This window comes from Myripristis murdjan, chromosome 12 (genome assembly GCF_902150065.1).
Source record: "Myripristis murdjan chromosome 12, fMyrMur1.1, whole genome shotgun sequence".
NCBI classification, from domain to species: Eukaryota; Metazoa; Chordata; class Actinopteri; order Holocentriformes; family Holocentridae; genus Myripristis; species Myripristis murdjan.
Genome location: NC_043991.1, coordinates 28,713,895 through 28,740,058, shown reverse-complemented (window position 1 = coordinate 28,740,058; position 26,164 = coordinate 28,713,895). Strand labels below are relative to the sequence as shown.

Genomic DNA, 26,164 nt, shown 5'->3' with positions numbered 1-26,164 from the left:
ATTTAATTGCTTAAGTTCACTGTGCCCTCAATATGTATTTTTCCCCTTTTACTCATTGTCATTCAATGCTGGAGTTCCAATTTGCCACACAGCTTTCTAGAGAGAGAGAGAGAGAGAGAGAGAGGGAGGGAGGGAGCGGGGGGGGGGCTGGGTGGTGGAAGGGTGGCAGGGGAGACAGACAAACCGTTTTAATGGATGACTGAACAAATTAAATTTGAATTCATACAGCAGCTTTCATCTTCTGCGTGGATATTGAAAAAAGAGAGCTTTACAAACTTGACAACAGAGCACCCTTTGAAGTAAGCCATTACTTCAGAGGAAACATCTAAACACTGTGTTACAAGGTGAGGGTTGCTTATTCCAGATAATTTGTTTGGCAATGACAATTCAGGAAAACACTACAAATTAGATTAATGATACAACAAAGAACATTGTCATTATGCAGATGTACATAAGACTAAGAACGCCGAATTAGATGAGACAGTGTTTTGATTTTATCTGAGGGACGATTGATTAGAGGCCAAAGACAAAGTTTATCTTCTTAAACAATTTATCATCCAACCAACAGCCCTTCTCCTTTTCAAATCATTTTTTTGCTGAGACCTCTCCACACTAGAGAGGTGATGTGTTTTAAAAGCAGGCGATGAAGTGTGCGCAGACTCTATATGGAACCTCGCCGCTCATCAGACTGAAGTACAAGCGGCAAATCTGCAGGGGGATTAACATGCTAATAAAACAGGCAGGATGCAATTCCTGTTTTTAAGCCTTATGAAATATGCATGGCTCCGTGTGAGCCATATGCAGAGCAAATGGCACACTGGCATGGCATGCAGAGGAACAGGGATCATTTTATGCTCGGGTGCCAATCTGCATGTAAAGACTGTGGCTCTAACCGCCACCACAGATGCCCGTCCTTCGTATCAAATGCCACCCAGGCAAAAAACGATTGAGAAATAAAAATTCTACAAATGCAATTTACTTCAGCCAGGGAAGAATTTTCAAAGTGGAGGTAGCAGATTTTGGTTTATTTATCAGATGTGTGCCATTTTCATACTTGTGTTACACTGTCTTGATGTTATGAATCTGTAACTTTACACTGCACTGAGGATTTCTTTGTTAAAGTTTAACTGAAAATGCTGTAAATTACAAATTCATATATATAGCTATATTTATACATTGTTTTATATGGCCTGACAGAAAACAGACAGATATAGCATGGCTTCTGAAGTATGATTTTACTGCCTTAGCTGGATCACCATTCATCTGTACAGGAATACTACACTGTTACAAATAATGGGACTAAAAGCACTCTAGGCCTGACAAATCCTGGGCAGGGCATTTACTCTGATAAGAATAAGCTTACAAAAGGACTTTGGAGATGAAGGACAGCTTCAGGAAACCACTAACAATGTGCCATTTAGCAATTTTGTATAGAGATCTCCAGAGAGAAACTGTATAAAATACACTTGTGTATATGCAGCCTGACATATTCTCTTTTAGCAACGGGATTCGTCAAATCATGCCGAGAACGAAGGCGTGTTTTTTACGATCTCATGGTATGTGTTCACAACAGCCAGTCACTGATTCCAGACAAAATCAATGCACCGAGATAAAGTGGCTCTTGCTCCTCTTTAATCTTTGTGCTATAACTCAGGAGGGTATGCATGCTAGGCAATAAAAAAGTTCAATCTGAGTCATCTAACCACAGGGCAAGACAGAGCACCCTCCGTCTCTCCACTTCTTTTGCCTCACTATGACTGGTAAAAAGGTCAACCTATAACTGCAACAATGTGAGGTCATCAGATGTGCTTCACTGAAGGTACAAAAGGCTCATAAAGATGCGGAAAAAGTGACACCTCTCCTGGTGCTATTGTTATTACCCTCATTCCACCTTGGTCGGAAGCAAAACTTCCCAGTCAGCCAATTTCATCGCTCTGATAAGGGCAACTTTACAAAATGGCATCTGGAGATGAAGGACTGCTTCAGGGAGCATGACTACTGTCAATGTGCCATTTAGCAAGCTTGCAGGAGACCTCACCAGGAGTACCTCCTTGGACCCAGACCGCTTGGAATGAAGGCTGAGCAACAGGATTCAAAAAATCAGAGTGAGACAGAAGTACGTTTTGCAGTTTTATGAGCGGCTTTCACAAGCACATTATTTGCTCTGTTTGGAAAAAAAAAAAGTCAAAATCTGGTTCAGTGCTGTTCGTCTGAGCAGGTGTGAACATGTGCTTGCACTCTGCTGCAGACTGAAACAAAGGTTAGCTCTATAAGCACAGACAGAGCCCTCTAACTGGGCTCCATGGGTAATAGCTAATCTCCATTCACTCTATTCACAGACCTTCTCACTGACTGGCATGCCTACAGAATGTGTGTGTGCCCCAAACCACATATAAATGCTTAATCACCATTATTCCACATCCACAAATGTTTCTTCAGTGAGCTGCATGGGAGTGGCAGGGGAACCTAGGTTGAGAGCTCCACCTCATAAAACAAGGGTTACAATATTGTCACCTTCATTCACGTATGACCTGAAGTAATAATAATAATAATAATAATAATAGATTTTATTTGTAAAGCACTTTTCATTCAAGAATCTCAAGGTGCTACAGCCAGGGGCGGATCTAGACAAATATTCATAGGGTGGCAAGAGGGTGGCATGGATATTTTAAGGGGTGGCAGAAATAGATATGCTAATTTAATACCAAACGATCCCATATATCAATATTTGCTTGGAAAACCCCCACATGAGGATATTTTAACTCAAAAACATTCCATTATTGTGGTACATGAGTAAAGCATTGAATAGAAAACCAAAAGGTGGCATTAGAAATATATATTTTGATTTATTTATTTATTCATTTATCAACCGCTTAAATAGCGGGAGTGTCATCTTTTGCTGAATTTACTTGCACTCGGACATTTGAGTCTCGTAACAGAGAGTTTCCGAACAGCCACAATTAAAAAATAAATAAATAAACTGTCTGAAATTGGGGTGGCAACTAGGGTGGCAGGGCATTTTTCTAGGGGGGCAGCTGCCACCCCCTGCCACCCCCTAGAACCGCCTATGGCTACAGGTAAAAAAAAACAAGTAAAGAAAATAGAAAACACAGTAAATATCAGCAGGATTAAAAACTCAGAGACGGAGAAGCGGCGAACAAACAGACGCCAGCGTCCTCTCCTCTCTCCTATCCCTAACCATTAAAAGCCTTTCTAAATAAGAAGGTTGACACAGATGATAGGTCAGCGGCAGCGGCGTGGCCCTGCTCCCTCTCATCAAAATCTGCTAGATGGAAAGAAGGAGGGGCCGTAACGACGCCAACTTGGCAGGTAACATGGCAAACTTCTGAGACTGGCCTAACCGTGAAGGGGTCAAAGGTCATGTCGGTGACACGCCTACCCCATCTCATCTCACAGCCCCAGGTCTGCAAGCAACAAACAGTTGCAAACGGGAGCGGTGCATTCGATGTACCATGCTAATGCGTGGACTGGGCACGGCAGTTTGGTCTCCTATCTGGATGAAACATGCTCTCCACCCTGCTGCTACGATGTTTCTGTTGTTTACGCTGTTTATTCTGTTGTGTACACTGTTTATTCTGTTTTATCTATTTATTCTTTCTTGCACTCATTATTATTTAGCTCTTGTTTTTTTACACACTAGTTATATACAGTGGTCCCTTGTTTATCGCGGGAGTTACGTTCTAAAAATAACCCGCAATAGATGAAATCCGCGAAGTAGTCAGCTTTATTTTTTACAATTATTCTAGATGTTTTAAGGCTGTAAAACCCCTCACTACACACTTTATACACTTTTCTCAGACAGGCATTAACATTTTCTCACTTTTCTCTCTTGTTTAAAGTTCAAACCTTCGTAGAAAAGAAGTCCAGTATTATAGAATGAACGCATTCTTTACTGTACAGGAGACACGGCACGGAGGAGATTGATTGACAATGGTCTACAGTCCCTTAGCCAATCAGGACACAGAACACAATGCGCGGGCTCTCCCTTAGCCAATCAGGATGCAGAACACAATGCGCTGTAAAAAAAAAAAAAAAAAAAAAAAAAAAAAAAAAGCATGCAAAATTGCACTAAAAAAAATCCGCGAAACTGCGAGGCCGTGAAAGGTGAACCGCGTTATAGCGAGGGACAACTGTAGTCCATCTCTGTTGTAATCCAGAAGCCAAGCAACGACATTTTGTTGCAAAAAACTCACTGCTATGTTTTTTTGTGCAATGACAATAAAGAAAGTCTAAGTCTAAGTCTAACATTCACTCGTTTGGCAGGGGACCGCCCCTCAACATGAAGCCTGTGCTCCTGTTCTCCACTCCTGTAATGTAGAAGATTCTCCACAGGCCTGGAGTTCCAACGGGTTGATATTACAACATTTCCCTGAGACCCAGACACCGCCGACCGCCATCTCTACAGAGGTGTGCATTCATCCTTGTGTAGGAATGCAGACACAAAGGGCAGCCTGGCAGAATGAATGAAAAACTTTAGCGAGTATGTTTCCAGGCTCGCCCCTTCCCACACATCCCACAGCAAACGATTTCTTTTTTTTTTTCTGGTCTGCTTAAATTTTCTGCCGAGTAAAATCAACACAGACCAAAGAAAACACGCACCAAAAGTATCGATGGCTCTCTGATTCGCACCAGGCAAACAAACCTACAGATGAAAAGGCCCCCTTTGAGTAACATTGCATCAGTGCATCCAGACCCGACCACAACAAAAGCTTTTGTAAATTCTGTACTCTACACAAAAGTTTTTTGCTTTACTATTGGAAACAGATATGCTGATATTTATTTTTTAACACTAATTCCTTTCATGTGCTCGTGTAAAGCCGTGTTCCATGCCTGTTACGTTGCACCCTCCTCTGCCTCAGTTTTAACTCCTTTTATCTTGTATTCGATGCATGGTGCTATTGTGGGAATGATCTTCTGAGTGTTCCTTTCAACTCCACCCCGATTTATTGAGCCGGCTATTTTCTTTCTCCTATTTTCATGTATTTGTAGTTTAAGCGGGAACCTCTATCGCACCATTAAATAAGACACAAAAACAAGGGTGTGTGCCTCACTCCTTATTCTGATGATTCACCATGTGGAAGCAGGGCACCATTTCGCATTCCACTGGCTTTGTTTTTTTGCTTCAAAGAAGATACCTAATTTATTTGCTTTGTTTGCCTTCACTTCAACCAACAGTCCCGTCACTCTTAAAATAGAACAGGAGAATGAGAGATTGCAACAAAAGAAATGGTGCAATTGATCCGCCTTTTATTCTAATGGGGGAACAGATCACAGTCAATTACAGGTCTTCTCATCACGTTGTTTAAGAGGAAAGCACAGAGGGAGAGGTGGAATGAAGGAGAGGGGGTGTTCAGCGGGTCTATTGAGAGATTTGCCACCCAATCTATGTATCCTTGCCTCTTATTGATCCTCCTCTGCTTTATAATCAGTGGGTCAGTGTTATCCAAGCCACACTGAAATACAGCCAGCAGGACCATTAGTGCTCAGGTTTTACTGTAACTACAGCCTTCAGTCAATGATCAGCCACCCGCCCGCAGAGCTTTTTTCCTTTGCAATGTCTTCATCATGAAAATAATTACACCGGAACCAAATAACAGCTAATGGGAAATTACAATTTTCTCTCTGTTGCTGTGAAAGGCTATTTGAGTTGTTTTCAAAGCTTTGATAGGTAAGGAGTTTTCACTGGATTGTAAATGTTTCCATTAATAGACCTACTACCAGAGAGAAATTAGCTCAAGTACATGACTTGGCGGGTGTGTCTCCGTGGTGTAATTACAATCGCAACAGGAATAATTGCAGGTTGAAGGATTTAATTGAAACGAATGCTGCCCACCTGCAGAGAGGGTTCTTAACAACTATATATAAACAAATGTTGTATACACCTTTGCAAAGCAACAGCAATTAATGAATGGCATAAACTTAATTCTACAATGTATGCTGACTCACACAGAATGTTCTACAGCTGCTGATGGCACTAGGGATTGTGCATCACTTTGCGACAGCTATCTGCCCTAATGATTTTACAATGTACAAGCCCATAATGTTTTTCCAGTCGAGTGCAATTTGCCGTTTTGCGTCTGATTGCAATTATCCATGAGACAAAGTATAAATGTTGCATTTGTGCCAAAAAAACACAGTGGGGAAGGATAATGCCAGGTACTGCATAGTATCTGTGGGTGGTTCAATGTCACCTTGATGCCATCAACCATAGCAAGAAATGCTTGACCTTGCAAACCCGTGTCTGTGAAAAAACTTTGGTCTCAGTTTAAATCAGAAAGTGATATTCTCCTTCCAAATGTCCGCTCTTGAGCGCACCCGGCATGACGATGCCTTCGAGGCTCATTTGCATAGAGAGGGGCCAATTTTTGCGCCACATGTATGCATGCTGCCCCATTTAAATACGTGCAAACAGTGGAGGTGCACTGTGATGCTATTGGCTTGGCAGTGCAGTTAGGGGTGCATTACTTCTGCAGGTTTAGTGGTCACAAAGGTAATGCAATCCTTTTGTGAGTTTGACCCTGAGTGTGCAAAACACAGTTGTGCCAGCAAGTTGCAAAGTTGCAGGTGCGCAGGAAGAGGAAAGGGGTGGGGAACATGTACGACACGTGTGAGTGAAACTATGTTGAACTGCTGTGTGCGAAATAATCACGGAACAAAACATTTAGTTGACGTAGCCACTGCAGTTAGAAAGTCACTAAGAAAATCATTCATTACTTCCAGGTATGTAGATATTGTATTTCGTTTATGTAAGGCTGTTTGAAGTCTTTGCAGCCTAAACAGTTTTAACTGTCATTTCCCTAAAAAGTGCACAAAATGCATTACACATGAACACACAAACAAACACACAGTCCGATTCTCACAGAGCTCCTGAGCTCCTAGTAAGAGAGGAAGCCAGGCGAGAGCATCATCCCCTGATTTCATCAGCTAAATGAAGGAGAGGACGAGGAGGCAACACATTAAAGAGGGATTTTTAAGCCTCGCAGAAACTGAGCGATTGAGCAGATGAATAGGTAAAATACATGATTTATGAGTTTGTGAAAGGGCTACAGTGCTTGGTGCCGCATACACTGATTTGTGTGTGTTATGAGCTGAAATGCTGCTGTTGTTTTACATTCAGCAGTTTTCCGTCTGTAAGATAAATGAGCCATCACCTACAGTACACTTTGCAAAATCAAAGTCGAGTAGTTAAAAATGGCCCATTGAAAAGAAAAAAAAGAAAAAAAAAAAAAAGAAAAAAAAAGATGCCAAACAAGGCTAACATGAGCTGTTCAGAGAAACACAGGAGCTACCATTACACTGCAGAAAAATCCAATAATGACTTTGGCAACTTTTAGCTTGAAAAGTCTACCTTGTTCACCATGCAATAAAAAAAATATAAAGTACGGAATGGAAACACTGAAGGGTTTATAAATCATCCCTTGAATGATGTCTGATGAATCCCTGTTCTAACTCTGTGCGAGGAGTAGCTTATGAGAAAACCAGTGGACAAACTGCAGTCACTATTGATATGTGTCAACACTGAGGGCTGGTGGCTGCCGTGTCAAAGATAGAAGAGATTACATGGCACATGTTGCAACCCTTGATCATGATCAAATAACAAGAAAATGCCAGACGATTTCTGACATTGTTATATGATGCAAAAATGATTCCCCATGTGGCACAGCTATAGGCTGTCTAGGAAACAGGTCCACAAATAAAGTGACTTCATCATAATGAAAAATACTCAGTTCAATGGAAGAAGAGTTGGAATATTCTCTCTGGAATGCAGATTTGATACAGCTACCATTGTTGAGTCAACGTGGACGGGTCGCCCTGTGGAATTACTTTCATACTACATAAACAGCAATGCCCCACTTAAGCTGTTCTGAAGGCAAAAGTCAATTCTGTTCAATATCGTGACTCTCCGCCCATTCTGTACACTACATTATAAAGTGATATGGTGTCCAACTTTGCATTATTTTGTGTATAGGTATGCTATTCCTTCAAAACACACAGGAAAACCACTGCAGCTTGAAAAGCTCCCTCCTCAGTAGCTCTAAAAAATATACATATCTCCCTCTGTATTTTATGCTCTATTCCAGTGTACAAGTACCATTAAGGTAAAAGAAAATGTATTGTATTTCACACAGAGACACAGTGTTTCACATTCATATGGATTGGGCAAATAAAATGTTGGTTTAAGCAGGTTTCACTATGGCTTTGACTCAATTAGAAAAGTATTTTCTAAATAATAAAACTCCATTCACAGTTTTAAAAAGAAAAAAAAAAACACGCAACATCTTAGCATGAGCTGGAAATTGAATATGGATCATCGGAGTTTAAGGCAAATGTTTACACCCCCATCATAACGCCTTCACTTCCCACTGCACTAACTCACTGTTTGCTCCCTGTTTCTAGTCTCGCCTCCTTCATGTAAGCCTCTCATGTTGGGGGAATGTATTTCTCTTACTTGTCAACCATGGTGCACATATTGTCATTTAAATAAATAAAACTGTGCTATTTTCACAAAACTTATGGAGACTAGGCTTGACTGCAAGAGTGCTCGCTGGAGTCGAGTACTGTAGGATGGAGAGATAGAAAAACAGAAATAGTGGAGGGGTAAAAGGCTGGTATAGGGAGGATTAATCAGAACAGAACAGCTCTAATCTCTATTTCTGAACGGACGGCCAGGCTCCAACTACCCTTGCTGTAAGCTCTTTATAGCCACTCTCATGGAAAAAAATGCAGGACTATCAACAAAAGAGTTGTACCAAAGTAAAACACAGGGCAGCTCTGAATAGGAAGTAAGAGGATGAAGGAGGGAAGGGGGTGGACAGTGACGATTCTCCTTCCTGGGGTTTGTTGGGACTGGCGGTGGAAGCTTCTAGAAAGGCCTGTGGGTTAAGTGGTTATTGCTAAGCTGCAGAAATCAAGTTTTTTTCTTTCCCTCTCTCCCACTCTCTTTGTTGTCCTAGCACGGCAGAGGGAGTGGAACTCTGGCTTTTTTGACTTCCAGCTCAGGAGTCAAATCCTATCCTGTGTGCAGATTCCCCTCTTTCATGTGGCTGTTTCCCTTCTTACTGACACTAGCCTGCCACACAATGCACCAAACCTCTAGCAACAGTAAAGCTAATCCAATAGTGTATTTCATTTCTATTTTCTCTTGCTGCAGACCCCTGGGGACCTCACACAGCCGAGATGAGAAAAAAATGTCTTTATCGTCCTGCTCAGTGCAGCTTAGCGTATGCTAGAAAGCTGATGTGCCTTCGCTGTTTCCCTCTGTCTTTGCCTCCATCACCTTCTATTTTAAAATGGGAGCCGTCTGGAGGAAGACTGTCGCCTCTCTGCTCTATAGGAGGATGTGGAGATGTCACACTTTCAAAATGTTATGGAGCTGATGAGAGGGGAGGTTTAATGAGATGGTATCATCACAGAAATCTGTGTGTGTGTGTGTGTGTGTGTGTGCAGGAGGTGTAAGGGGGTGAATATAAGGACAGAGATGCAACATGCAGGGCTTGTCAATGGCATCACACTGCTTTTCTTTTAAAATTTCAAACCTCAGGGATTTACAGGCTACAAATGCAAAAAAAACACTGATATTGTCACAATGCAACCTGATCAACTACAAACTAAGTCAACAGTGGGCACAACCGATCTACAACAATAAATCTCCTGCGGTCTCGTGCAGGATCCATGAAATCCAATCCAATATTCTGTGGCACATGAACAGTGTTTGGTAGCAGGAAGTAGCGGGTGGTTCAACAATAAGCTCCAGGATGTTGGATGATCCTGCGGGTCTGTGGCATTCCTGTGGAACCCTACACAAACTGCAGTGAGGGACTGTTCCTGAGTGCAGCAAATGGGAACGAGTTGTCAGATGGATGCTGGAGGACAGTGGATATAAGGAGAGTTTTCTCCATAGAAAAAAGAAAAAAGTTCACTGGATAACAAGATAAGAATGTTTAAAAAACAACACAAAAGACAGAACTGCAGATTGGTGCAGTCATTTGCTGACAGTAGTACCCCATAACCCTAAATGTGTGGCACTTCCTGATTTTGGTGAGACAGACAGTAACATTGGAGAGGGTCTATGTTTAATGGGGAAAAAAATGACAACCACAGGCGTCATTTAGGGGTGGCAGTGAATGGCAGTAATCATCCCCTAGCATCCAGGTAGGAAAAAATCTATTATTTTCCAGAATAAATTCCATGTAAGTATCCAGATTACTTGGCAGCATCTTTCCCTGGCTGGCCCGTGTTTGCTTGTGGAGCACCGTGTCACAGTGTCCGCCAAACACAGCGATTACATCCGGAGGGTTTGTTTTTGCATACTTTACTTCTCTGTCTGCTCCATTGGTTGATTATGAGCCTTTTTAATAAGGCAGAAGCTGTCTAGTCCAAAAATGTTCCTGACAGTCCCGTCTTGATCATTGCCACCCCCAAAATATTTGCTGAAATGAGTTTACTGCCGTGCACGAAGTCAGTAATCAGGTAGACGTCCAGGCCTGGAAGTGTACGATTATTTTATAGGTTTCCTTAGGCATTGTTCTAATGAAACACATTCATTGTGCGTGTACTATTTTGTGCCAGTTTGCTGGGTAACAATCTTGCCTGGCAAATTTGCTTCGTTTCGGTTAGCCTGCAATATGATGTCACGGGGCAAAAACTGCTTAAGCTGTAAGAGCTAACACAAAACTTTAGGCAGGAATAGGCAGAAGTGAGGTCACTTTATTTAGGAGCACTTAGGAGGAGGAGTACCACAGGATTTAGAAGATAGATAGATAGATAGGTATACTTAATTGATCCCAGACTGGGAAATTCACACGTTACAGCAGCATCATCAATAAAAACAAAAAATAAAATTAAAAATTAAAATTTAAAGTATATACAATAGAGACTAAAAATGCGAAATATATACACTAAAGACAATAATATATACACTAAAGACAATAAGGGCTAAGTATATACAATGAGATGTTTAAGTGTTGAAATGTAAGAAATGTAAGATATACTGATGAAAATAATAGATATGAAAAATGAAAAATACAGATAGTAGATGGTAATGGGTGGTGTGGTGGTGGTGGGATCCCATTTCACAACCTCTAGCACAGATGTACAGTATGTTAAGCAGTGATGAGCCTTTGAAATTTAAAGTTTTTAGGTGTAACCATAAAATCAATTCAGGTCAGTAGGCAGGCCTGATTTCATGTCCTGGCCCCAGCAGTTGCTTTACCTGGTGCTGAGAGTTTTAGCTTTCCAAAAAAAAAAAAAAGAAAAAGAAAAAAAAAATCCCTTTCTGACTCGCACTCTCTTGGTGACTGATTTGGATCAATCCGTGATTTCATGCTCAAGCCACTGCTTATCCAGAGCTGGGCTGTGGTGGTAGCAGGCCCAGGCAGCCCAGGCATCCTCACCCATATTCACCGCACCTCCCAGGGGATCCCAGGGGAGGTGTCCCAATTAGGACCAGTGGCTATACTGTCAGCTCCTCCTGACCATAGGTGAGGACAGGAACATAGATCAACCACTAAATCGGGATCTTTGTCCTCAGGCTCAGCTCTCTGCTCACCATGACACTCTGCTGCAGTGGCTGCCGTTATGCAGTCACACCTACCGATCTCGATGCTCCATTTTTTCCTCACCCATAAACATGACCTGGAGATACTATCACCAATCACCATTTTCCTATGGAGCACAATCGCCTGAGAAGTGGAGGTGCTGACCCTCCTCCTGCCTGCTTCACACTTGGCTGCAGACTCTCCCAGTACATGCTGCAGGTCACAGCTCGATGAGGCCAACAGCATTATGTCATCCTCAAAAAGCAGAGACACAATCCCGAGGCCACCATACTGGAGTCCTTTCAACTGCAGACTGTGCCTCGAAATCCTGTCCATCCAACCCTTCTGTGAACAAGGCTGACTTAGAGCTCAGAGCTCAGAAGCACACAGATAGACTGCCGGCTGTGGTGTTCCTATAGTATTTTGATAGTCCTCTGCCGCTACAAGAAAAAAAAAAAAATCCAAGGGGAGACACTGAAAAGACTATAGATTTTGGCCTGAACTGTTGCATTTGCTAAATAATTTCATCACTTACATTTTATAATGTTTGAAAGACAAACACGTAAGTTGTAAGCGCTTCATTTAACCAGACACACCTGTGGACTGTTTGATTATTTCATCTCATTATTCTGACAAAGCTGCGTGGTAATTCAAGTTGGCCAACAATTACATTTTTAATGCGGCTGTCTCGCTGAATTTTATTGGTTTGAAATGCTCAAATAAGTTTGTGACTCTTTGCACTTGATGAGAATTATCATTGCTTTGATTATTATTAATGTGGTCTGTCAACACTGAAGCTGGAAGCGTGTGTTCCTGAGAGCCAGCGAGACTGTGGATTAAAACAACAACAACAAATGGTGGGCTCGTTGTATTGAGCAGCCATATCTCAGCCAACTGAAAATCTCAATCATGTACAGTTATGTTGTCCCTTCACTGCAAAAACTCAAAATCTTACCAAGATTATTTGTCTTATTTCAAGTCAAAAATGTCTTATTACTAGTCAAAATATCTCATTACACTTAAAATAAGACATGATCACCTCAGAAGTAACTTGTTTTTAGACAACTGTCTCTTGTTTCAAGTGAAAATTTGCTTGAAACAAGTGAAAATTTGCTTGTTTCATTGGCAAAAATTTGTTTCTTGTTTCTAGCTAATTTTCACTTATTTCAAGTGAATTTTCACTTTTTCCACTGGCAAATTTTGCCAATGAAACAAGCAAATTTTCACTTGAAACAAAACTAAACTAAAAACAAGTTACTTCTGAGCTGATCATGTCTTATTTTAAGTGTAATGAGATATTTTAACTAGAAATAGGACAATTTTTACTTGAACTAAGACAAATAATGTTGGTAAGATTTTGCGTTTTTGCAGTGTTCACTAACCCTAGGCCTGGTCAGCAGTATAGATAGATTAAAGCAGTGGTGGGCATCTAGTCCAGCACAAAGAGCCAACATAAAACCCAACACACCGTTGCACAGAACTGCACAACAGGTGCATGGCCACACTACAACAGCAGCAATGACTTACAGGCCTAATCACACAGCTGAACACTTCTCATTGGTCTTTTCTTGCCTCTTAAGTCGTAAGTCTTTGTCTCTCAGTCCTTCTCAGGTCTGGCTTGTTCTCACTTGTTGCCACATGAAGCAGCTCTTTCACGTGTGTGTCCGTAAGAACAGCGTGATGTTTTGACTTCACTTGTTTCAGTGTAGAAAAAACTTGATTCACAGACGCAAGTTGATCCAAACATTGACATGAGCTTGAGTGCAAGCTGTTTGACATTGAGAAATCCATCTGTGGGCACAATTGTGGCCACGGGTCCTATGTTTTAATGGCACAATGTCAAGCAGCTCTTCCTTAATTGTGCCTTCTTCTGACACAGGCTGTACAAATATTGCCAACTGTGGCTCATCTTGAACCTCACAGGACTCATCAAAAGCAATGCTGAAATACATTTCTCAAGATCCGTATAGACGTGTGTTTCAATCGAGTTGTTATTATCTGTTCAGTGGTGTGCCATGAGAGCTGCAGGTGTGACCCAAAACACTTCAAACATCATTTTCAGGAATGAGGACAACAGCATCACCTCTGAGGCCCGTCTTCACAAAGTCCCCTTCCCCCCTCCCTTGCCTTTTTAGCACAAGCCATGTTCTGTGCCACCTGATATGATGCCATGATATGATGTGACCGTCTCTGAGTGCTTCATAGATTTGAAAAACCTGAATTTGTTTCTCTGACTGACGTTTTCAACGTGTTTCCCTTGTGCTTGCGTAGTTCAGTGGCTTTGGGAAACTCCTGGGTCATGTTAGCATGGACTGAGGTGAAATCAGACAGTGAAGTCTCCAATATCAAGCAAAAGGATTTGCCATTTCAGTCTGCAAAGAAATACAATTCCTCCCATTCGGGTAAAAATGTCCCGTGCTGCTCTCAATATTTGTGCTCAGTTTTACATTTGACTCTGACTTAATGGCGATTCAGTCAGTTAGCCTGGCTAACAAACTTCTGAATCAAATCAAGTATGTTTTATGTTTTGACTACAGCAGCTGCATGCATGACACATGAGTGCAAAATTATTTTTTATTCAAAACATATTGTCAAAATTATTGTCAGTATTTTCAATTATTCATTTTGCATTTTGTTTTATCAGAAAAATATTTTGAAAAGAAAAAAAAAAAAAAACAACTCTGCTCTTTATATGCTCCTGTGCTGCAGCTCATGAGCCAGCAAGGATTAAAGGTAATAAATTACTTAATATGTCTCTAAGGCAGTTACAGATGCTGGTATGCATAAACCATAGTCTTGGCTACACACAAAAATGGATGACAATCTACTGTCAGATGTGAGTGTTCAACTCAGGTAGTAATAGATGGCAGTCCACTATTTCTATACAGAGCATGGCATGGACATCATAACTTATTATGACTCACATGCAGGCACACACGGATCACAGTTCTGTCAGAGAAAAAGAACTGGTAGCATTGCAGTCGTCATTTTAGTCAGATTTTACACTTCGTCCCAGACTCAATAACACGTTTCCAGCCACTAATTCACAACAATGTTTATCAGAGCTAAACATAGACTTAGATTCCCTTCAACTGCTTTTCAAAGAGCTTGAAAGCACAGCTTGTACACATGTGTAGCCAGTGCATGTGTGTGTGGAGGTGTGTATTGGGGATGGTGGGTGGAGGTGGGGTGGGGACTGGAGGCATTTAGACAATCCTGTCACGCTTGAAGCGGTTGACGTGTTTGGAAGCTGATAATTAAGCTCTGCTGAAAAGCGGTCTTAGGAGTACCATATTCAGACATTGCTTTGAAGTTCCTGGGGGATAAAAATGGAACCAGCAACACCAGCAGTATTTAAGAGCCACAGGTGAACACTACTGTAAATCAGATAGCTATCGCCGTCTTGGAATCTAGTGGAAAGTTCTGTCTGTTCTGAGATACCCAGAATACTACAAGGGTGATAGCTGTCTAATCTATAAAGACATTAGGCCTCATTCACAAAACCTGTATAGAATCAAATTTCATCTTAAAGTGTAATTACAAACACGTCCATGAACATGTCCTGATCAAAATATACACTACTCACAAAAAGTTAGGGATATTTGGCTTTTGGGTGAAATTTATGGAAAATGTAAAAAGTTCACGCTACAGTGATATTATATCATGAAAGTAGGGCATTTAAGTAGAAGCATGCACTGGTGATTTCCTCATCTCAAACAATTTCTTGAAACAAAAGCCAACAACAGTGGTGGATATACCACAACAAAAAATGTCAGTGTCAATAACTTGTCATGTGCCCTTGAGCATCAATTACAGCTTGACAACGACGTCTCATGCTGTTCACAAGTCGACTTATTGTCTGCTGAGGCATGGCATCCCACTCTTCTTGAAGGGCGGCCCTCAGGACATTGAGGTTCTGGGGTACAGAGCTCCGAGCCTCTACACGGCGACTCAGCTGATCCCATAGGTTTTCTATGGGATTCAGGTCTGAGAAAGTGCAGGCCACTCCATTTGAGGTACCCCAGTCTCCAGCAGCCGTTCCCTAATGATACGACCTCGATGAGCTGGAGCATCAAACACCTGATGTGAATTTTGCCGTTAAACTGCTTGTTAGAGAACAGCAACTTGTGCAAAAAGTACTGAAACATTGAACAGTTGGACATGTGCATTCAAAAGTTTACAGAAGGTCACATTAAGTTCACCTGTAAAGGTTCTAATGCATTTTAGGTTCATCCTGAAATTTCACCCGAAAACCGAATATCCCTAACTTTTTGTGAGTAGTGTATGTCTGAAACCATGTGTGAGGGCAGATACAGCTATCATTTTGTGAAGTACAGCCCTCATGTTAACAACAATGCATGTGTAAGCCTTAACAGATGACTGATATCAATAAAGCTATGCGAATAAAATCATGGCCATGACAGTCAATTGGAAGCACATGTTTTCCTGATCACGCCAAGTGTGTCGCTGAGCTCACCAGTGAGGCATTTGCTGATATCGACGCAGCCTTGAGGCGAAAGTGTGTCTTAAGGGACAGTGCAGACGTCTGAGAATGGTGAATGGCTCATGATACAGTTTAAACTACCCAGGGCACTTCTATACAATGTCCTTGAGCCATACCTGAGGAGGTGTGCATCTACATGTCAAGGTATCTGTGCTTTCCTGCCTGGCCAGAAAATACTCAAATAAAAAAGAATGTTCAAGCTATGAACAACAGATGAACGTGCAAAAGCGCACATCAAGGCTCCATCACTATGAGTTTCTCCTTCTTCCTTGTTAAGAAAAGCTTGGCTTTCAGTGAGGTAGAAAACCATTGTTTTTCTAATGACAATAGGTGTGCTAATTTGTGTTGCTTGATACTGCTGCTGCATCAAGTGCCTTTTTAGCTACGTTGGTGGTGTGCAGTAGTTTGCTCAATTTCTCTTATTCCTTATTTAAAATGCAAACAATGACACTCCATAAACAAGCAATGCATCTGTGAGGTCAACCTAAATCTCCAAACTGTGGTTTCGTCCCCGCAAGGAGAGGCTTACAACTTGTTTGTGATGAAGACGAGCAGTGTGGTCGAGGGCCTTGACCAGGGTGCTGCTGGAGACATATGGCACATCAGCAAGTGCTCTTTTCCACTGAGGGTCTCACTGTTAGCTAGTTTGTGTCTGGGTGGTAGAGGTTATGGCCTTACCATGTGGCTGATGACACCCTTGACAAGCGCTCAGACCCCTCAGGAGCAATCATATAATTATCTTCATATGCATGCACTCGCTCCGCCACAGAGTGCACCACGGGTGTAATGAACGGCTATAGGGTGTGCTTGTACACAGGCAGAAAGCTCATCTCAAGAGCTACAGTCAAAATCAGTGACACTGTTTTATTAAGGGTTTGGGGAACCTCTGGTCTGTGCAATTAATTAAAAAAATTAACAAACAAATGAACTCAAAAATGCTCTAGAGAGCAATTACTTTTGTTGTGCGATGAAAGAAAATAGTGTAATAACACATTGTTCTGCATGGTCCCTTCTGGTTGCATGCCTGTCATGGAAAAAACAGACTAGATGCTGAAACTGCAGCATGTGCAGACTGAATTCACTGCAAAAACTCAAAATCTTACCAAGATTATTTGTCTTATTTCAAGTCAAAAATGTCTTATTCCTCGTCAAAATATCTCATTACACTTAAATTGTCTCTTGTTTCAAGTGAAAATTTGCTTGAAACAAGTGAAAATTTGCTTGTTTCATTGGCAAAATTTGTTGCTTGTTTCTAGCTAATTTTCACTTATTTCAAGTGAATTTTCACTTTTTCCACTGGCAAATTTTGCCAATGAAACATGCAAATTTTCAAAAAAAATTGTCTAAAAACAATTTACTTCTGAGGTGATCATGTCTTATTTTAAGTGTAATGAGATATTTTGACTAGAAATAAGACATTTTTGACTTGAAATAAAACAAATAATCTTGGTAAGATTTTGCGTTTTTGCAGTGAACCAACCAATTGGTTAACATGGGCATTGAAAGGAAGCATGTAGTGCTTTGCAGCGCTTCCACATCCTATCTGAACTGTCATGATGAGGGTCTCACATACATGTCATCACTCACATGCATCATGGCATCTGTCAAGAAAGAAGAGTAGATACGGAATGTGGTGCTTTCCAAGAAAAAAGGTCAGTTTTTTGTGGAAGTAAAGCCACCAGTGTGTCTTGCTTGTGAAGGTGCGCTCACAGTGATGAAAAAGGTGAATCTCCAGCGCCATTACAGCTGGAAAACATGCTAAACTGGATGGGTTGCAAGGACAAATGCGCTTTGATAGATTTAATGCTCTTTGGAGGCGTTTGGGTTCCCAACAAGCAGCTTTCCCAAGACCATGGAAAATGTTATGGAGGCAAGTTTTGCAGTGAGTGAGCGATTACCTACAAAGCTGAAACATCATTCAGAAGGAGAATTTGTGAAGCAGTGCAGAGTTGCTCATGCTGGACCAAGTAAAATACTTCCAAAGTTTGAGTTTGTCTCAAAAAAAAAAAACATCATTATCATCATCACAACCATCTAATATCAGATACCTTGCTAAAGAGAAGCAGCTCCAACAATCGTATTAAGTTTAGTGTGAAGTTTGATCAGTTAAAAGCATGTTAATTTAACAAATGAATTCTTATCAGCCCTCAAAGGATATTCTAACAACTGAAATGGCTCTTGATAGGTTCCCCACCCCATCAAAGTCTAAGGTCTGACCTTATCATCTCATGCAGATGCTGTTTGAATTAATTCATGTCCAGCTCTAGTGAAGGTTGGACACCTATCACTGCAGTCTCTCGTTAGTCCCCCAATCCTGTTACCTAAATGGAGTAGCTCAGCAGTGCCCTGACTTCCACCTGCAGAGGAAAACTGTGCCTTTTTAAAGCTGCAAACTTTTGAGATTCTAAAAAGTCAAGCCTTTTCCCCTATTTCATCCAAGTTATGTCTCTGATGTTGCAGTATTGACAGATTGACAGTGTCAGTTTCTTGCCATGCTTTTTTCTCACTTGCTGTCACTCTACAGCTTACTTAAGAAAAAAAAAAAAAAAAAAAATCAGATTTCTTTTTATCACTCACTCCTGACAACAACACTTCTTCTTGGGCCTCCTTGCGGAGGCTTCTGCACCTTTCCATTAGTGCTTGCTATTTGCATACGACCCTTACATCTGCACACCTTTGGGCTCACCAGGGTGTCTACCTTTGCTAATCAGCATCAACAAGCACACACATCCAGTTTAAAAACATTTGGCAGTCATCACAAGATTTGCAAGACGGTATGCACAAAGTGCAGTTGCACATATTTCATAAATCTTACACTGGTGTTTCAAAGGCACTTTTCTTAAGGAAAAAAAAAGACACAAGAGGAATAAAGAAAAGGGTGCTTTGTGAATGAGCCCCATTGCTTATTTATTTTGTTTGCTTGTCCTTTTGTGTCCTCAATTTCAATATTTTATAAAGGACTTTTTCACTGATGAATGGGCTTGCTTCTAATGACATTGCGCCTGTATTCACCTATGCTTTTATGCCATCTATCAAAGCATTTCATTATTTATTGAATTTCTTTTTCATTTATCCTCCGCATCTTTGACTTTTACTGATGTGTAGTTATCTCCATAAATAATTTGACTAAATCTGTGATATACAAGGATCATCTGTAAAAGAAACCTTGGGTTCAATATGATGTTTACATAAAAAATGTAAATTGATAGTGAAGGAGTACCGAAAGGTTGAAAAAGGTTGAGAAAGGTTAACTTTTTAGTCTGTTAAAATTTGTCAATAATGCTATAATGCCCCTCTCTATTTTTCTCTCACTCTCATTCCCCCTGGTCTCTCTCCCTCTCTTACACACACACACACACGTATAGAATGTAGACTAACCTGCAGCACTAAACTCTGGTCAAAGTTGTAGGCGCTGGGCCGTCCCTCTAGGGTGGAGAAAGCCACGTTGCCTCCAGTCAGGGGGGAGATATCACTGAACTCATCCGTACATACAGCCGTCCTCTCATCCTCCCCTGGTCGAATATAACCTTTGGCATCCTTCCCGTAGGTCTTCCTGCAAGAGGCACTGTAATACTGGTAGGGCAACCAGGGTCCACCCTCCTCTGTACGCTTGTAGATGGCGAAGCTCTCCGGCCGACTGGTGTAGAACTTCAGTCGCACGTAGGTTATCTCAAAGGCCTTCCCTGTGAAAAAAAGAAAGTCTTAGCTTTGTGCTTCCAGACAGAGTAACAGAAAGGATCACTCTTTAATTAGACAGGATGTAGTTAGATCAGGATTGGCTAATATAAGAGACAAATACTGTGTGATGATAGTTTATGGCCCGAAGGGCATTGAAAAAACAGGCATAATTGCATTAAAGAAAAAAAAGAAAACAATGAGGGATCAGCTTAATTTCCTTTGCCTCTGTGCAGGGTAAATGAATGTCATTCCTGCTGGAGTAGAAGAATACCCAGGATTATTTTCTCATTATGCAGAAGATAATGGGCCCCAGAAGTGAAACATAGGTCAAAGGGAAAGAGATAAAAGAAGAGTGTGCAGAAGATGTCTGCAATGTTATATTAACAGTGCAGCAGTATAGGCTAGAATAACCCATGAGTGCAAAAATCGCATAACATCGAGAAGTGTTTGTCTTGCTCAGTCACTGTCTTGTATTGTGTCTCAGTTACACCTCGGTGTTGTCCTGCTTTGTGAGTGTACCAGCATAAATCTGTGGCCATGCAAGTAAACAAATCCACCAACCTACAGGAAAACGATCAAACACAAAACACTGATTTTCACAGTTTTTCACGCGGAACTGAGTATGGCTGAGATGTAAACATATCATTGATCGATTGATGCATCTCCTGTGATTTATTAAACACAGGCTCCGGGACGGAGAGAGGAGGAAAACTGCAGGGGGAAAAAAGGAAGAGAGAGAGGGATAGAGAGCGAGCGCATGAATTTGAAAAGGAAGCAGTGAGAGAGGGGGCACTTGTGGGATTTTCATCCCATACTGGTGATTCTACCTCAAATGTTGAAAAGCGAAAATGGATGTGAAAATGGAAGCCCTCTGTTTGGATCCTGGGTAAAAGGGGAGACGTGTTCGGATTTTCATTTAAGTTTCTGAGGGCGGATTTAGCAGATTCTAGTTAAAGTAACTGGTGTTGCATTCTAACTGAAGTATTGGTGGCAAGTCATTTTTGCTTATTAGAACTGGATAATAACTCAGTCTTAAAATCCACCTTCAGTTGAATGAAAAGCAAGGTTAGACAGCACATATTTCTGCATATTGCACAATCTTTCTGCATGGCCACCTGTGGCTGCAAGAATCTTATGATTAGAGCCTAATTTTCCTCACATTTACTCTGCGGTAGATAACTGGAGTGGAAAGGTTATTGATTATTGACAGGGCTGTTGCCCTTATTTGGCTATGTATCAAAGCTGGCATCCGTCATCTTAATAATCCCAAACCAAACAATGAAGACATGCTTCTACTGGATTTGCTGTCAAGTGATTTTCCTCCTATTATCAATTCTCTAGGGACAATTGAAATGATAATCTGGGAGCCGTACCAGAGGGCAGATGTGTTCTTCCTGGCATGAGCACATAACCATTTGCTGCCAAATTTGTCAGGCCACTTGAAAAGGGATTAACGGAACAGACACAAATTGCAGTCAGACTGAGACCGGAGTGAGAAGTAATGCTTAGAAACTCAACAATGACATGATAGGCTGCCATAAACACTCCTAACAGGCTTCACCAATGCTCTCCCAAGGCGGTTTCTGCATCATCCCTCGGCCTCGCTGTGATGCTGCACATCCATAGAGGGATGCCATCCAGAGGTAGAGCCAGAAGTAAACATCTGTCTCTCTCTTTTTCCGTCCAGCTGACTAATGGTATCTTTTCTTTATCAGCCGTGATATCATTTGACTTTCATTTATTCCCCACATGAAGTGAGCTTAGTCCTGCTGGCACTGACAAAAAAAAAAAAAAAAAAAAAAAAAATACACAGAGGCGAGCCAAAACATGAAACATTTGTTGGATGTCCCCTGTGATGAAACGCAGACTAATTGCAAAGTATATCTGTATGTTTTCCAGCAAAGTGTTAAATGACTCATGGTGAAATCATCCTCTTTCAGGGTGATTTTTATCATTAGCAGCTGTATGGATGGTTGTTTATATGGGCTGAAGAGAAGTAGGTATTTTAAGTTAATGGATTTAATTAGTGCAAAAATACAAACGTGAAAGAAAATGATTTTGTTTTTCCAATTAATTATCCCCGTAGCTGTTACTGCGAAATATTGCAACATTTAGCAATTTAAATTTTTGTCTTTTGCAAAACTATTTGTGTGCACTTGGCATTAAATGACAACTCTTTAGTGAAGTTCAACTTGAGACCGGCCAGACGGTTAAAGAGAAAATCCACATTAAAACTCAATGCACACGTTATTTATTTATTTATTTGTTTGTTTGCTTTTAATTAAAGCGGGGGGACCAAAACAGTTCTTGTTCATTAGCTGAGGAAACTTTGAGCATAGTTGGCCTGAAAATGTTTTGTGGGGCTACTCTGGCAAAACAGAGTAAGGAAGCCAAAGGTGACTTTCCATCGTATTGGAACTTTTACTATTTCAAAATCCTACATGCTCACAATTCATTTTAGATATGAAGAAATTGTTCTGAATTGTTGTAATAATGCAACATTTGGACAATTTGAGTGTGTTCAAGAATAATATTTGGTAGCTGCAGGGGTGTGGCTTCAGACTCTGAGACATCCGCCTGGCTGGGGCACAGCTGTTCTCCCAGTCTCCCCCCTGTAAGGCAGACTGAGACTAAACTCACCAGCAGCAGACTCAATATTTACAACTCTGTTCACAGGAAGCTTTTTTTGATCAGCACATTTATGACAAACACTTTAATCATCTAATCTTACTGTATCAGAGTTCTTAACCCTATAAAGCCTGAACTATGAAAGAATTGGCAGAAAATTCCAATTTTTTGAAATTGAACCCTTTATTTAGTCCTATAACAACAACAAAAAAAAATATATATATATATATATAAAAAGAAAAATCAAAAAATATGTTATTACACGACCTTTCTGTTGTATGATATGTGATATGTACTTGAAGTGCCAATGGTATGGTCCAGGGTGAACAGGGGAAGTGTTCAAAGGTATTCAACAGTATTTTGGTCAAGTATTGAATAAACTGAAAACAAAAAACAGAATAGAAAATGTGTATCATATATGATATGAATGGCTTTATAGGGTTAAACTACATTATACTAACTATAATACAATATAATATAATATAATATAAGATAAGATAAGATAATATAATATAAAAGACGATGTATTATTAGTCACATCAAATCTGTGGAGGTGGTAGCTTAACAGATGCAAATGTTTTTAAAATCATCTTTTACAACAGAGCATTGTCTTTCATGTGCAGGCCAATAAAGTGGATGCAAGAGATCCATGCCAACTGTGGCAGACTTTTATCATTGTTTTACATCTGAAGCAGGATGTTGCTCTCCTTTGACGGTCCTGAATGAGAACCAGCTGCAGACATCAATGTGTTTTGTTAGAGAGAGAGAGGGGGAGAGAGAGTGAGTGTGTGTGTGTGTGTGCGTCTCTCAGTCTTTGTGGGAAAAATCTGACCCCAATTCCATACCAGCAAACCGCCCAGCGCCTTTTTTATTTTCCTTCTTCCTCATTATGTTTTGTTTACTCCCCTTGAAGCAGTCCGGTCCCCCCATTTCTTCCCTCCCCTGCGCAGACCCATTCTGACCTGGCTGCAATATGTGTCCCTGCATCCTACTGCTGTGTTTATCATCCCAGCATTCACCCCCCATTCCCCTCAGCGAGAGCTTGTTTTGTTTGGAGAGGAAAAGGAAAACAGTAATGTTGAAGACACCCCCCCTAAAGGACCCCAGATGGACCAAAGATGTTTAATATGACCAAAGAGATGCTGCAGACACAAGATGGGGGATATCCAGTTACATAAAATTGTGTGCTATGTAAACATAAACATCCTCCCCTCAGGCAGAGTGAATTCAGGGGAGAAACCAAAGGCACAAGGTAGAATAATGTGTGGTAGGTAACACAGAAGGGGTAATGGTCGATTTAGTCTGAGGTAGATGGACTTGTGGGTGTTGGGGGAAATTTAAGAATAACAAACTATCCAGACAATGCAGGCCATACCTCTGCTGCAGCAGTGGTCCCTTACTCCCAAAGAGAACCGGCCACAGATTACAGACAACACAGGCTGAAAGCGCAGCCGGGCCTCTGCTTGCCGGTGGAAATCAATATCCTCCGACTGACACAGGCACTTCCTGCTCCCGGACCATGTGATTTAAACAGCTACTCTACAGTGAGAACTCTCACATTTTCAACTTCTGTCATCATTTTCTCCCCGTCTCTCTCTCTCCTTTGAAGCCGAGCTCTTTCATGGGGGGATGGTATTTTGTTACACCAACAGAGTGGGTGCTCTGACCTGTCAGGAGAATTTCCAGCTTTCAACTGAAACTGTCCTCCCTGACTGAGGGGGTCGCGGGACATGCATGCGCACATGCACACACACGTGCACATGTGCCATACACACACACACAGAAACACACACACACACACACACACACAAACTGACAGTGCTGACATACACAGACATAATATTCACACTCAGCATATGAGTAGGATGGGAAAAGGTAACTGTTATGGAGGATGTGTGTGAATGCTTTGGAATATTAATGGAATTCATATCAGTATCAATGACGAATGATATCTTGCGCTATTGGTAGTGCATTTCCAAAACACAGTAGTAAGATAATGGTGTTAATGATGGTTGCTGTTCTTTTCTTTGAATCCAAATCCTTCCCACACATTTTAAACCACTTTCATCAATATTAAAAATCTTATCTTTGGCCATGAGCAGACTACGGCTGCATCAGCTATCAGGAGTTTCCTCAAGTATGTACACTGCAACAGACAGGATGAGAAATGAGTCATTATAAGTTGTCAGAATATGTGCTCACTTTTCCCCGTATTTCTGAGAAGTTTTGGCCTACTCGAACATGCGGGACGCAACTGAGTCTTTGGAGAGCAGATTCTTCTTTACCCACTTTTAATCTCACCAAATTCCCAGACATGCCATCTCGGCTGTGTGCTTGCAATTATTCCAACAATGTGACTCTAAGCTACATTTGGAGGAAAGTGGGCTTTCTGAAGGCAGCTCAGAGTCATTACTGAGTAATACAAGCTGCGTGTTCCAAAGGACAGCTGTTCTGCATTAAAGATTCTCTCCCAATTGACTGGCAGTTCACAAAATTATGTATCAGGCTGTTGAGTCTGACAGAAAAGAAAATGTGAAATTCTGACAAACAGTAAAACTCAATGGGTGTGAGAAAACACTAAAATGCACTGCCTTGAAATCCCAGCACCAGACTAATAGCCTCTTAACACTGGAAACCGTCTGCTTCCAGTAGAGCGCTAAATCTATTACTGACATTCAAAATTCTATTCCTAGACACAGCAAATGCAATGCACATGAAAAGTTGTTTGTATTATATTCTTAACTTGCTCTCCCGGAGACTTCAAGCAAACTGAACAGCGACTTAATACCCGGCATTATTAGAACATTTTATGGTCACTGACCACAAGCGGAAACCTCAGAACATGCATACTGTGATCCTTCAGCCAGACAGGAAGACAGTGGGTCAAGGCAGGGAACAGGGGGTTTGGTGTTATGGTCTTACCCAAGTGCAGGGTGAGGTTGACAGAGTTGGGATGCTGAACACCATAGTACATGGACTGGCTTTGCCACCATGTGGGCTCCTCATCCGTGTGGAAGTCTGTCAGGAGGCTGGCATTGTGGCTGAGGCCCGGGCCGGACACGTCACAGTGGTGGCATGACCGGGTCGAGCCCGTTTGCATACAGTAGTCCTCCGGTGGAGAACCACACACATTGGATGCCAGGACTGTGCGATTGAAGGCAGCGTTCTCAAATTTGGGCATGCAGCGGCTCGGGGTGCCCTCCTCATCATAGCAAGAGTCCATTGCGCCTTGGACAAGGAGGTGGCAGTGGAGGTGAAGACAAAAAAGGATGGCCAGGAGGAGAGGGTTCACCACAAATGTTGTCTCCATGTCTACAAGCACTGACAACAACTTTCACACTTAAATATATAAAGTTTCACACTCATAAACTTAAAAAGATGCAGATGCATTCAGATCGTGACACACGACAAGTAATCCAACAATAAAAAACAACAAGAATCCAGTCTTAGTCTTTTGTTTTCACTTCTCACTCCTTTCCCCTCTCCCCTGTTCGTCCTCTCTAACGTCTCCAACACATGTTCACCGTCTGTAGACTGGAATGACGTTATTGAGGGAAGCCCTCTCACCAGGGATAGCATGAGAGAGACAGAGGAGGGACAGGGGTGGGAGATGAAGGTGGGCGGTGGAAAAAGGGGAGAACACACACACAGGCCATGGAAGCTTCTCCACCTGCTGGTCACAACAAGCACTGCACCACCTTCAGCTCCAAACGTAGAGCAGACTTGGGTAACTGAATCTCAGTTGATGGGGAAAGCCATTGTGGAGCACCTTTGAATAATGCAGCAGACTAGCCTG

The 26,164-nt window shown here is 41.5% G+C and overlaps 1 protein-coding gene across 2 annotated transcripts in view; it reads right to left on the bottom strand.

Moving 5' to 3' along the window:
• The window catches only part of lamc3 (laminin, gamma 3), a 108,730-nt gene extending 82,961 nt beyond the window's left edge, over positions 1–25,769 (bottom strand). The window contains exons 1-2 of one of the 2 annotated variants that reach the window (XM_030065993.1): positions 25,291–25,769; positions 19,441–19,745 (exon numbers count right to left, since the gene is read on the bottom strand). In XM_030065993.1, coding sequence (XP_029921853.1) covers positions 19,441–19,745; positions 25,291–25,678 — 693 coding nt within the window. In that variant the 5' untranslated portion in view covers positions 25,679–25,769. The remainder of the gene's footprint in view (positions 1–19,440; positions 19,746–25,290) is intronic. The other variant, XM_030065992.1, reaches the window with a different exon arrangement.
• Between the last annotated feature and the right edge of the window lie 395 nt (positions 25,770–26,164).